This window comes from Diaporthe amygdali (genome assembly GCF_026229845.1).
Source record: "Diaporthe amygdali strain CAA958 chromosome Unknown NODE_8_length_1307975_cov_65_857355, whole genome shotgun sequence".
NCBI lineage: Eukaryota > Fungi > Ascomycota > Sordariomycetes > Diaporthales > Diaporthaceae > Diaporthe > Diaporthe amygdali.
In genome coordinates, this window is record NW_026517028.1 from 900270 (window position 1) to 912180 (window position 11911).

The following is an 11911-nucleotide window of genomic DNA, read 5'->3' on the forward strand; positions in this document are numbered from 1 at the left end:
CTAGATCTCTTTGGTGGCCTCCTCTTCCTTGTCTTCATCGTCCATCTGCTTGCGCCGAATCAGCTCATACATGATGTCAGTTCTCATCGTGTATTTGGTTCCCTCGACGACATCATCACCAGAGTGGAACAGGCGACGATGCTGGAAGATCAGCACCCTCCCTGCCTTTGGATTCACGTCGACCCTTCTCGACTCGTTACCCGACAGGAAAGACGTCGCCCCTCCGACCAGTTCAGCATCTTCCCCGGCTTCAGCTACGGAGTCATTGAGGTACAGATGGAGAGTAAAAAAGGTCTTGAAGATCTTTCCATCGACCTCCTCGCTAAACGCACCGTCGCAATGTGCTGCAACCTCGTTAGCTTCTTCACATGATAGATGACCTCTTACCAGCTCCTGTGCCTTGGTGTGTAGGGGGGGGGGGGTCTGTATGCCAGATGCTGGGTAGACTTACGCCTGAAGAATTGTCCCTCTCCATACTTCAGAAATCGCATCCTCTGATTCAGCCTCCTAAACTCCCACCTCTGGTTCTCGACGACCCAATTCCGACCCCTCAGCCTACAGGCGCCAACCTTTTCGTCGCCGTCCAGCACATCTAGCTTTTCCCTCAGCTTTTCAGCCGCCTCGCCCTGCAGGCACCGCCGCCAGATCCGGTCGACGACCTCCTGCTCGTCCCAGACCAGACGGTCCGAGTTTCGGTACCCGGTCTCGAGGACCTCGAAGCCGTTCCCGGCGTTGACCATTGCCGGCTTCCAGGGGTTGTGGTCGCCGGTCGAGTTCATCCGGAACACGTCGACGCTCGACTCGGCGAGCTGGAGGAGGGTCTGGCACTCGCTTGGCGAGAGAACGTTGTCCAGCACGACGGCGAAGAGGCCCTCGTACTCGGGGAGCGGGCTTGAGGCCCAATCGACTGGCGATATGGTCACGGGCTGGGCGTCGGGGGGAGGAGCTGTCATGGATAGGAAGTCTGCTGGGATGGCAACATCGCGCGATGCGTAGCTCATCCGGACTGGCTCGCCCTCCGGTATCCCGTGGGATCTGGCATTGTCGGACCGAGGGTCGGATTTTTTGGATACTTTTTCTTTGAGGAAGTCGAGCATCTTTGCGATTTAGTAGATACAGAAGCTGGAATTAGGTACCTAGGTAGACACTATTCAGTTTTACGTGGGCGAGGTTGAAGGTTGCACTGTAGATATATTCGACGACAGAATAGCATCAATGAGCCCCGTCTGGACAGATGATCTCAATTATATTCAGCCTCCCGACCGCTAGTTGGGAGAGCTTATTACGGGCAATGGAGGATTCAATGCGAAGCTGATGCCTGGAGCGCTGACAGTGTCTCAAGCGGGCGGGCGGTGGGGCAGTGCTCGCCACGTTGCCAGGCACTAGATTTAAGAAACGACAGAGTGTCAAGAGTCATAATATCAGACAGGAACCTCAATTGTAGGACCTGTCACAGAGTGCAGGGACGTTTCATGAGGCCAACGTACATATGTGTTAGTTTCCTCGTGCCTGATGTTGGTGGAGCACCAGAACCTGTCAACCTTGCAAGGCAGCAGGATTCTGTACCTTTAGTCAGTCAAGCACGGACACGAGAACCAGCGGGCAATCATCTTTGTGAGAGGGGAAATGGACATTATGAGTAATATGTTTACTTATTCTAGATAAAAGTCTGTAGAATGATCCCAAGCCGCTTAAGTTTGTTGTAATTGGCCATTGTGGGCCATGGCCACGCAGAATCCCGAACCTTCCCGCCTATCGTACGGTCCACGGAAACACTTCAATCCTCCCCCACATGACTTTACATCTAGCTTCGATTTGAAAAACAAAACCATGCTCGTTGTTCATGAATGTCAACATAGTGGGATGGTCACCTGGATATTGCAGCCGCACACAAAAGACTGTAGGTCTATGGGCAAATCGAGTCCAACTTTACCTGGCGGCCCCTGGTCCCCTGTGGGCTCTGCTGATACTGATAGCCAAAGACATTACTATCTTGTCCTCCCGGATCTCACTAGGCCTAGATTTGATCTCAATTATTTCGTTTCTCTGACCTGCTCTCATAGGATGACGTCCTGAGGCATAATCCCTTATCTACTGTAGATATGCAGGTAACACGGGACAGGTTCCTATATTTAAACAGACTCTCAAAGTTTTAATTCTTGAGGAACTTCTAGGACTTGTGCGTGCAGAATTAGCTCAGGACATCTATGAGTGCCAAGGCGGTATGAATACTTAACAAGATGTCGCAGGTTCTATGGAGGCAACGCTCACCTCTGGGAGATCCATTTCGGTTGTCTCGTCGTTTTGACACAGTATTTCCACCTCCAGCGATCCTCAATATTTCTCAAACGGTGATTTTCTGACAAATAATTCGGTTACCATAGGCGTCACGTTGATGATCCGCTCTTTTGAGCCAGCTTATTGGGGACAAGAGTATCCCGTTGGCTGGCGCGGAGTCTTCTCGAGCTCTAGAGACATTCTCGCGGGCGACATTGGCTTCGACTGCAAGTGATGTGCCAGGAGCTGTCACTCGGCACTCGACATGGGAAGCTAAGTCCTGACCATTGCAGATCTGGATGATTTGCAATTGCGATTAGTTTAGCGACTGGGCCTTGGTGCTCGTATTTTACTAATTTGAAGAAGACGGGACTCTTCAAAGAACTTCCGGCCATTAAAATAAGATCTGTGTCGAGAATGGCCTGGGAAAATACTGTCACACACATCCGTTGATCGGGATGTCGTTCGTCGAAAACTATCCTCGCTGTGTTTCTGCGACGCTTCTGGAGATGTGAACGTTCTCTGCAGCCGCCAGACCTGCCCCCCCCCCCGCCTCTATTGAATACTGATTCTCATTGTAAGGTCTGCATTCTCGACACCTTAAGACGCTTCTTGTACTAGTATGTATGTATCTACCTAGGTAGCAGGTAACGCCTACTGAATAGGTCCGTGGCACATTGGATGAAAACGAGCTTGGTGTTTTAGTGATACGTTTGCTCCGGGTTCTACTTGAGACACTTAGCAAAATCTAATTCTAACTTCAGAGATGCGGCCTTGGTTATACCTACGTAGTTGAAAGTTTCTAAGCCAGTGTCACAGGTGTGCTGCTTGTGGCCTCTTTGCATTATTGATAAACCACATTAAAGCCGGGATCTGTCTCGCTCGTTATTGCAATGATTCTAACCTCTATAGGAGCAGATGCCTACGAACTTTTGTTCTAGATGATGTGGGCTCTCCAAAGCAGCAGCCAGCAAGGCAAAAGAAATGTCCGTAGGCAATCATTATGGTGGACTTCCGCTTCCCGTGTCTCCTCTCCTCTCAAGTGATTCCGCCTTCTCTTTGAAGATATTGATGTATGACGTGGATTGATAAGCTTTTACATCAAATCCCAGCGTCCTCATACACATCAAATCAAATCAATTATTTTGCCTTTGTTCAAGCTATGTATGATCTCCTTGACAATTGTTTGATAGACATCAATCGGCATATATAACCTCACACTGGTTCTGCTGACCTGTGCCTCCCAACACGAATGCGCTTGTTGTAAGATCAACACGTCTGGGATGGAAAGCGTAGCCATTTCTATGATCTTGGGCTAGACTTCATCACAATTGTTGGATAGACCTAGCGGTTACACGAATGCATGTATGTGCGTCCCTGATGGTTCACCTCCGTAACGAATGGCAACATAGACATACTGGTCCAATAGAGCAAGTCGTCCAGGACAATTCGTGAGAAATGATGGGATGATGCTTGACTACGTGTTGATGGGTTTGGTCGTATTCACTTCTATATTCTATGAATTTGCCCGCGCGATTTTTTTGAGATCTCTGTAGAGCTTTTCTAGAGGCTCTGTCATGACATAGCTACCAAACTATAGAGGTGCAAGACCAGCGGGATGCCCAATCAGAGGATGATCATGTACGAGAGTTACCGAGTAGCAGGTCGAGAGATTTCGAAGTGCATGCTTGACTCATGGGATCAAGCCCTGGGCCTGTGGAACGCTGGTAGTTGGCCATGATAATGTCACTCATATCCCTGGCGGCACCGGCGAATTCCTTGTCGACAAAGCTACAAGGGGAGGGACAACCAAGGACCGTATAGGGCATGAATGTGCATCGTATATTCCAGTTGTACTTTGTGGCGGTGTACGTGAACTACGGAGAGCTTGTTATTGTGAGCAGCATCGATACGAGAGTCTTGACGCGTCAACTAGCAGGGAAACAGAAACACAGAGGCAGCCGATTCCATGCAATGCAGTGACAAACCGATGATGGGCCATCATCAGCCATTGGACGTGGGCTGAGGTCGGTCGAGGGGGGTGGTAGCTGCATGGTGGGCTGCGGGTCACTGCCGCCCTGCGATGCGTGTCAGCGATTCTGTCGGGAATTCTGTTGGCTGGCCGTCTAAGCTGCATAGGGTAATGAGCTTTTGACCGCCCTGGCGCCCTGGGCAAGCTCATGCCACGGGGCGATGCGAGCTCCCCCCTGTCTCAACGGATCTCCAACGTTGTTGAGAGAGCTTCACCTCACCTCCCTGTTTCCCCGATCCCCTTTTCATGCTGCCATGCTTCTCGTTCTCGGCTCCTGATGCTGTTGCATCCAGGTCAGGTACAGTTCGAGTGTGACTTGGCGCCATGGCCCCTGGCGAGATTGAAATCGAGGCTGACGGCCAGACGGGGCAACTGATCGTCCAGATGGCTGACAGTGTGTTCTGGTCTGGGAGTGAACGTTGTGGTGCTGCCCCAACTTCCTCACCAATTGGACAGTGTGTAGATCGTCCCAGCTGAGACAAAGAGAGGCACGGCAGCTCGTTGATCTAGACTCCCAAGATCTCCCTGACTATCTCCTTCCCTACCGCGCTGTGCACCCTACCTCGAGCCTACCCACTGCCAGCCTGCACCAACCAGCCATCCTCCCTCCCATACCAATGCGGATCTGACCTGATCTTGCCTGACTAGACGGTCCCCATCAAACCACGTCCAAGGCCCTCGGGGATTCCACATCAGCAAGCCAGGCAAGCTCGCTCTCGGACATCCGTCGAAGTCAAGTCCACATTAGCTCTCGTCCCATACCTAGATATATCTGTTTCTCGTCCTGAGACCTCTTAACAGCTCTGATCCTTTTCATCCTGTCCCGTTACTTGAACCTCCTTCATCACACCCAATTGTTGTCATCACTTGTCAGCCAATCCAATACAAGTTGCCCGTACACTTTGGCAACCTGCAAGCTGTATACACTCCACCTGCGTGCTCGCTCACATCACACCTGAGACCACCATGACCCGAGTAACAGCTCCCCGCGAGATCGCCAAGCTTGTGAGATCTCTAAGCACCACAGCTGCTGCCCCTCGGCCCAGCGGCATCATCGCCAACGCCTCAAAAACAGCGTCTGCTCGAGTCCGCAAGGAACTCGATGCTGCTGCACAAGCCGATGTTCCGGCCTCAGAGGTGAGTCGGCATTACCATTTGTCCTCGTCCACGTCTGACCTCCACACACCTTACCCAAACTGCCCCAACTCGGTCCCCGAAACCCCATCCTACACCATCCCTCACCCCATCCCATCCCAATCTGGGCCAATACCGACACCGAAGTATCACCGATCTGATCCCCGACTAACACAACCGTCACAGCGCACCCTGACAACCAACACGCGGCCCACGCCCAACCCGCACAGGGTGATCCCGCTGATGCAGGGCTTCCACACCACGCCCTCGCCGCGGTACGCCCAGGCCGACGTGTCGACCATCGACTTCGCGGTGCTGCCGACGCGGGAGCAGCTGTTCCCCAGCGCGCCCGACGACTCCTTCTCGCGCGTGCGCGTGCCCCTGCTGCCCGACAACTTCGCGCCCAACCGCGCCGCCGTCCCGGGCAGCTTCGCGCCCGAGGCCCTCGACGCCCCGCTGCGCGCCCCGGAGATCATCGTCATGGCCGCGGACCCGTCCAGCGTCAACGCCGTCTCCGCGCTGACCGAGGTCGAGGCCTTCTCCCCCGACGGCGTCGAGCTCAGCTTCGCGCACGACTTCCCGGGTGGAAGCAGTCGTGGCGGTGCCGCCCAGGAGGAGCGGTATGCTGGCGGCATGTTGAAGGACCTGTGGGCCGGGCTGAAGGAGGACATTCTCAGTCCTGGCGGCCAGGCTAAGCCTGCCCTGTAAAGTGTTGAAAGAATCTGTTTATGTGATCACGGGATGCCCAGCCTAGCGATGAGATTCCGGCTGAGGCGATGGCGAGGTGTATGACGGCGTTTTTACTGTCGACACAGGCCGGGACTAGCGTGGTCCGTCTGGCATGATTGTGTCTTGCGGGGGCTCATGTCTTTTCTGAGCTTTGCTTTCAGTCATTTTTATAGACATGGGGTGATGAAGTCCAAGGACGGACAGATTGATGATTTTGATGCAGTGGTCAGTCGTTAAGTTGTTTACGGGATCCTGCTTGCTATACTAAGATTGTAATTGAAAACCAAGAGCTGATGATGGTATCAGAGCTCACTCCTCCATGTGTTCAAGTCCCGCATCGACCGCTGTGAGACCTGATTGCACACGCCGCTCAGCATGTATCTGTGAGAGCAGTTCGGCAATTTGACCTTTTCTTTTTTTGGCGGTATTGTTTGTCCCCTATCTAGAGGCTATCTATCTCGCAGGCCGCAGCCCTTATCACCCCCAAAGTCAACAAAGGAGTCCGTCCTTGACTCCAGACGAGCAATTCGTTAGTTCCCGGCGGCCGCCCTCTCCCGGTCCTTCGGCCAAAAAGGTGCCCTCACTAAAGTATTCATAGGGGGCTCGAGCGAATCCTGTGACAATCTACTCCCGTTCGCCGTAGCGCTGCCAGGCAATAAATCCACATCGCGGAATTTGTCCATTTTGCGGCAGGTTGTCCTCCAGTCATGCGCAGATCAACACTGGACCTTCCAGCACTTCCTTCACCATTGCATTGCGGCCCAGTCTTTGGCGCAGATTCGTGGTCCAAATTTTGGGAGCTGTTTTCTTCCGTATCAATTCCTGTCCTAGGTCATCCTTTATCGCTTCTTCACACTTGGTCTTGGCTTGCACTCATCCGGCTGCACAGGGTGCAGCATGATCTTGATGGGCTGCGCCTGTGTGTTGGCCTGGTAGCCCTTGGACCAGTCGTAGCTAATGGCGTAGGCAAAAATGTTGCCGTTCTTGCTGAAGTCGGTCGCGGTAATGCTGCCGCCGACGTTGGGATAGCCTTTGAGTCTGTGCTTGGCGTCTTTGTCCCAGAAGTGGAACGTGCCGTCTGAGCCGGCCGTCGAGAAGGTGCCGTGTACGGGGTGGAAGGAGATGTCGTTGACAGCGTAGACATTGGTCACGTTTCCTTGGGGCGGGTCACGGTGGCACTTGAACGAGAAGTTGGAGCTGTTGAAAGTTAGCATTTGGCCATGAGACCGATTTGATACACGTTGAAGTGTCATAGCATGTGACGTACCCGGAATCCTTGTCCTCCACATATTGGATTGCACACCTTCCTTCGATACTGCCGATCGCAAAGCCTTGGGCGTCCGCAAAGCAGCTGACAACTCGTGTCTGCCACTTGAGGGGGCTCTGTAGAGTCTTGTAGAATTTGTCGGGGTTGGCGAGGTTGACGACGTTGATGTAGCGATCGGCGGTGCCCACGACAAGCAGGTTGTTTCGCACATCCATCGTATACACGCGTTCTTGACACTGTAAGGTGGCTGCCGGAGAGCTCTGCCTGCAATCCCAGTACTTGACGGTCTTGTCCCACGAGCCTGTCGCGATCATCGGCGTGCCGTTGGCCTCAAAGCAGCGCACCACACGGATTGGCTGTTCGTGCGCCGCCACCTGCATCGTTTGCTGCGTCGCAAGGTCACATAGCTTGACTTGTTTGTCGGCGGATGCGGAGACGATTTTTGAGCCGTCCTGTTTATTCATGGTCAGTCAAATTCGAGCATCACAGAACGCAGGCCACGAGAAGGAGAACTGCTTAGCAGATACACGTACCTTGAACCAGTCTACGCTGAAGACTGGACCTTCGTGATCGTAGGCATGTCGCGGTTGGGCCTGCCCCGTCTGCGTGATCTCGTAAAGGCGGACTTTCTTGTCCCAACTGGCAACTGTAAGGAAGTCCTGTTGGGCGTTTTGGTTCGGGTTGAAGGAGAGGTCTGTGATGCCATCGGTCGGTGGTTGCTGGACCTCGACGTCCCCCTTCAGGTCACCAACAGTATTGGAAGTTGCTGCTGCAGTGGACGGGCCACCAAAGAGACCAGACATTTTGAATGCTCTGCACAGTCCTTTCTGTGGTTGTGGGAAAGAAAAAAGAGGCTTGGGCGAAGCTGCACAAGCGATGAATGCGACAGCAGGCAATTTAACCCGGTGACTGTCGCCGTGCCTTTCAAGAGGTTCCCTCGAGTTGGACGCCTGGAGTGTAGGCAGCGGCTGCTGTGAAATTCGACGCGACCGGATTGCCAGCCCGAGCCAGAGGTCCAAGAACCCTGTCGGTTTTGGAGCTCGGCCCCACACGTAATCAAGCCTTGATTGGCTGATGTGGGGCCCCACTACCGAGCTCTTTACATCAAAAACTTCAGTTGCAGAGCCGCAACCCACACTTCCTCTCTCTTCCCTTTTCTTTCAAGTCCCCTCGCCCGACAAATCGCCATCGAAGCTTCAAACGGAGACGCTTTTCGGAGTGTCTCACATCACTTGCTTCGGGAGAAAGTCCCCGGACAGTCTTCCTTTTCACAAAGGAGAAATGCCGAAAGGCGCCGCCATAAAAGCACCACGCGGCTGATCTCTGCTCTCCTCCGTCCCCTAGTCTGGCTTGCCTGCCCTGCCTCGCCGCTACATCTTTCTGGTCTTGTGCCCATGGGGTCTCAGTTCCCGGTGTGCTTGGTTCGATGTGTCACATGGACGAAGATATGAGTCCGACGCGCAGGATCAGGCCCCGGCTGTTCTGGGCTTCTGGGTGTGGCCGTTCGATGGCGGGGCGGACGCGATGCGCGGCCTAGTGCTGGGGGCGCTCTGCGGGGAGGGCTTGAGAACGTTTTCGTCGAGATATCATAGGTATGCGATTGCCCCATGTCAAGCTCTGCCTGGCTGGGTTTACTCGATGGGGCTCATTCTCGGTGCGAGGGGACTTCACACCACACCAGCCCGTTTTGTGCATTTGTACCTTGCCTGTCTGGGATCAAGTCGACGAGCAAACTTCTGGGCCTCGTGGGAGGCTTTTTTCCTGTCGACGAGATCTTTGATAGACGGGGATCAAGCACAACACAGCTCAACTTCCGAGTTTCACATGATGAACACCATTTATAGAGTCAAGCACTGAGGCGGTACCTACCTAAAATGGAGGTGCTGCCGCTGACGATACAATAATGCGTTATGGTTTCTGACGAACTCGTTTCCTTTTCATTCCTTACCAACTTCCTCCACAGTCACTTTCTTACTACTGCAAATATAGTACATAAGAGTTAGAAGTTCATGATTAAAGATGCGCAGTCTCTTCGTTCACTAGTCACGTTGCGAAAGCACTTGATTTCTAAGATCTTGATTGTTGGGCGAGGCTATCAATGCTTTCACGCTCTAATCAGAGTGAGCCTTGATCGCCTGACCTCAAGATCTCACCGGCACCCATGCCGCTTGATTGGGCCTTGGGAATGTTCCCAAGACCTGGACATGCCCAAATAATGCTCCTTGTCCCCAAAATGACTCCGAACCAATGGATATCTCCCAGTGCCTCAAACCCAGCAACTATAACGGCCTGACGACGGAATAAGAAAATGGTATCATGTCACTGAGATGGCCGCAACAACATCGCTCACGTAATATGCCAGCTGCCCTGTCGAGCATCACATCAGTCCGCCAAGCACGATCTTCCCCACGTTGGCCACCTCTGTCTTGACCCCGTTCCTGCTGGTATCCTCAAACTCTTTGACGATGCCCTGGACGATGATCTTGCGTACCCTCGAGTCCGCCTTGGTAAATTGCTCGGCCACGGCGGCGTTGCACTCCCTCGGCGTCGGCAGCAGGCTCAGCAGCCGCGCGTAGGCATCGATCAGGACATCACATAGTGTCGCAAACGTCTCGAAGAAGTCCGGGTCGAACGGCAAGGACGGTGTAAGCAGGTGCACGTACTCCTCCCCGGGTAACAGGTCCGCCTCGCTCTGTCCGAAGCTCACCACGCTGGCCGAGCCCCCGAGGCCGTTCCCCACGGTCAATGCGCCATTTGATGCCGACTGGCCTGATATGGAGCCCCCGTTTGTGCTACTAATCCCGCCGTCGCCCGCCTCGTATAATATCTCGTTATTCGCACTGCTGCTCCGCCTTACTTTTGAGGATGGTGTGGCTCGCCTGAACATCTGCGGTATTCGCGCGCGGGAGAGGGAAGAGGAGGTTGAGCCTGTGTCGGAGTGTAGTTGTTGGAAGGAGTCGAACTCTGTTAGTAATACATTGAAGGCGCGAAGGAACTCCATGGGCGTGGAGGAGTTGAGGTCAATGACAGTCGGGAGAGAGAGGCCCAGGAGGAGGTAATTTGTGGCCCGGCGGGCGAGCCGCCGGGCATCGAAGTAGGGCATGCGTGCAAGATCGGGTTTATCGAATAGGAGAGTGTTGAACCAGTAGACACGGCCTTCGTGGCTGCATACGAGCAGGGTAGATCAGCAGCTGTAGGCTAGAAGATTGGAAAGAGAGCGTGGAAGGGGAGGAGGGGCTTACGCTTTCCGTAAGTATTCCAGTGTCGATATCCTCTTGTTGGCCATCTCGTGTATGTGTTGATGCACCATGTTGGACTCATTCTGCATCCCTCCGGCTGACTGCGGTGGCGGCATCATCCCCCCTCCCGAGGGAAACCCATTTACGGGGGTGGTGCCGGACCGGCTCAGCATCCTGGAGTTGGATGTCTGGATGTAACCGCCCGAGATATCCATGGAGGTCTTTGCGGCGGAGCTCGGAGAAGTGAAGACGTCGGTCTCGCGGCTCAGTTTGGCGGCCGCCGACAGCGCAAAGTCGGGCAGGGCGGGCGGGTTCCCTCTGTTGGTCAAGACGGGCTTTTGACCGGTTGCTACTACGCCCAGCGCAGCGCCGACGCCATCCCTGTCCCGGAGCGAGGAGCTCGAATTGGCGCGGCGGCGGAGGCCTCTGAAGATGGACTGCGACTGCTGCTGGGACGAGTACGAGACGAGGTTGTCGAAGGACTGTTTGCCGCGGAGCGAGTTCTTGCGCAAGAGGTTGGGGCCGGACGGTGCTGATGCTGCCTGGCCTTGGAACTGGTCGCCGTTGTTGGCGGTGGTGTTGGCGAATCCGCCTATGCCGGCTGAAATGGGAGGGGCGCCTGAGCTTGTGCCGGGTCGCGCTCGCGAAGAAGGGGCGATATTGTTACTGCTGGCGGGGTTGGGTGCGTAGTTGGGACCGGTGAAGAAGGAGAAGTTGAAGCCGGTGGGAGTTGGCGGGACGGTTGCGTTTGCGTTTACAGCGCCGGGTCCAGGTGCAGGCGCAGAGGCACTGGACCTTCTCCTGGCCCTCTGCATGGCGAGCGGTGCTAAAGTGGACGGTGCTGAGCTGAGCAGCACAGCCAGCGGGCGTCGCACGCAGCACCCCCACTACCCACGCACCTACTGTAGGTACGGGTGCCCAGAGTGCCAGATCAGCCCAATCTAAATTTGCAGGGCGTCCTCCACTGTGGCCCCCAGGGCTAGGCTATACGAAGCAGTTCAGCCCTATAAGTCGGGGACTCCAGAGTGGGATTCGGATTCGCGACAATGGCAGTAGGGGGACGGAGGCTGGCACTGGGGGTTTGAGGATTTCGATGCTTTAGCCATGGTGTAGGACATTTGACAGAGGACGACATCGGACAGAAACGGAGGTAGAGACAGAAACAGAAACAGAAACAGAGGCAGAGGCAGAGAAAAATACTGCTCAAGCTTCCGCTCAGACTCATGCAGCGGC

At 54.4% G+C, this 11911-nt stretch overlaps 4 protein-coding genes across 4 annotated transcripts; 1 reads left to right on the plus strand and 3 right to left on the minus strand.

Moving 5' to 3' along the window:
* On the minus strand, window positions 1-1097 carry J7T55_013517 (oxidoreductase domain-containing protein; the record flags this gene model as incomplete). The annotated part of the gene is made up of 2 exons (XM_053141320.1): window positions 1-344; window positions 452-1097. 2 exons carry the CDS (start codon window positions 1095-1097, stop codon window positions 1-3), a joined length of 990 nt encoding a protein of 329 aa, XP_052995858.1.
* Window positions 1098-5275: 4178 nt separating this feature from the next.
* On the plus strand, window positions 5276-6151 carry J7T55_013518 (uncharacterized protein; the record flags this gene model as incomplete). Its single annotated transcript, XM_053141321.1, has 2 exons — window positions 5276-5446; window positions 5630-6151. 2 exons carry the CDS (start codon window positions 5276-5278, stop codon window positions 6149-6151), a joined length of 693 nt encoding a protein of 230 aa, XP_052995859.1.
* Window positions 6152-7011: 860 nt separating this feature from the next.
* J7T55_013519 (poly + rna export protein) lies at window positions 7012-8242 on the minus strand (the record flags this gene model as incomplete). The annotated part of the gene is made up of 3 exons (XM_053141322.1): window positions 7012-7369; window positions 7440-7891; window positions 7973-8242. 3 exons carry the CDS (start codon window positions 8240-8242, stop codon window positions 7012-7014), a joined length of 1080 nt encoding a protein of 359 aa, XP_052995860.1.
* Window positions 8243-9816: 1574 nt separating this feature from the next.
* J7T55_013520 (uncharacterized protein) lies at window positions 9817-11493 on the minus strand (the record flags this gene model as incomplete). The annotated part of the gene is made up of 2 exons (XM_053141323.1): window positions 9817-10603; window positions 10682-11493. 2 exons carry the CDS (start codon window positions 11491-11493, stop codon window positions 9817-9819), a joined length of 1599 nt encoding a protein of 532 aa, XP_052995861.1.
* Between the last annotated feature and the right edge of the window lie 418 nt (window positions 11494-11911).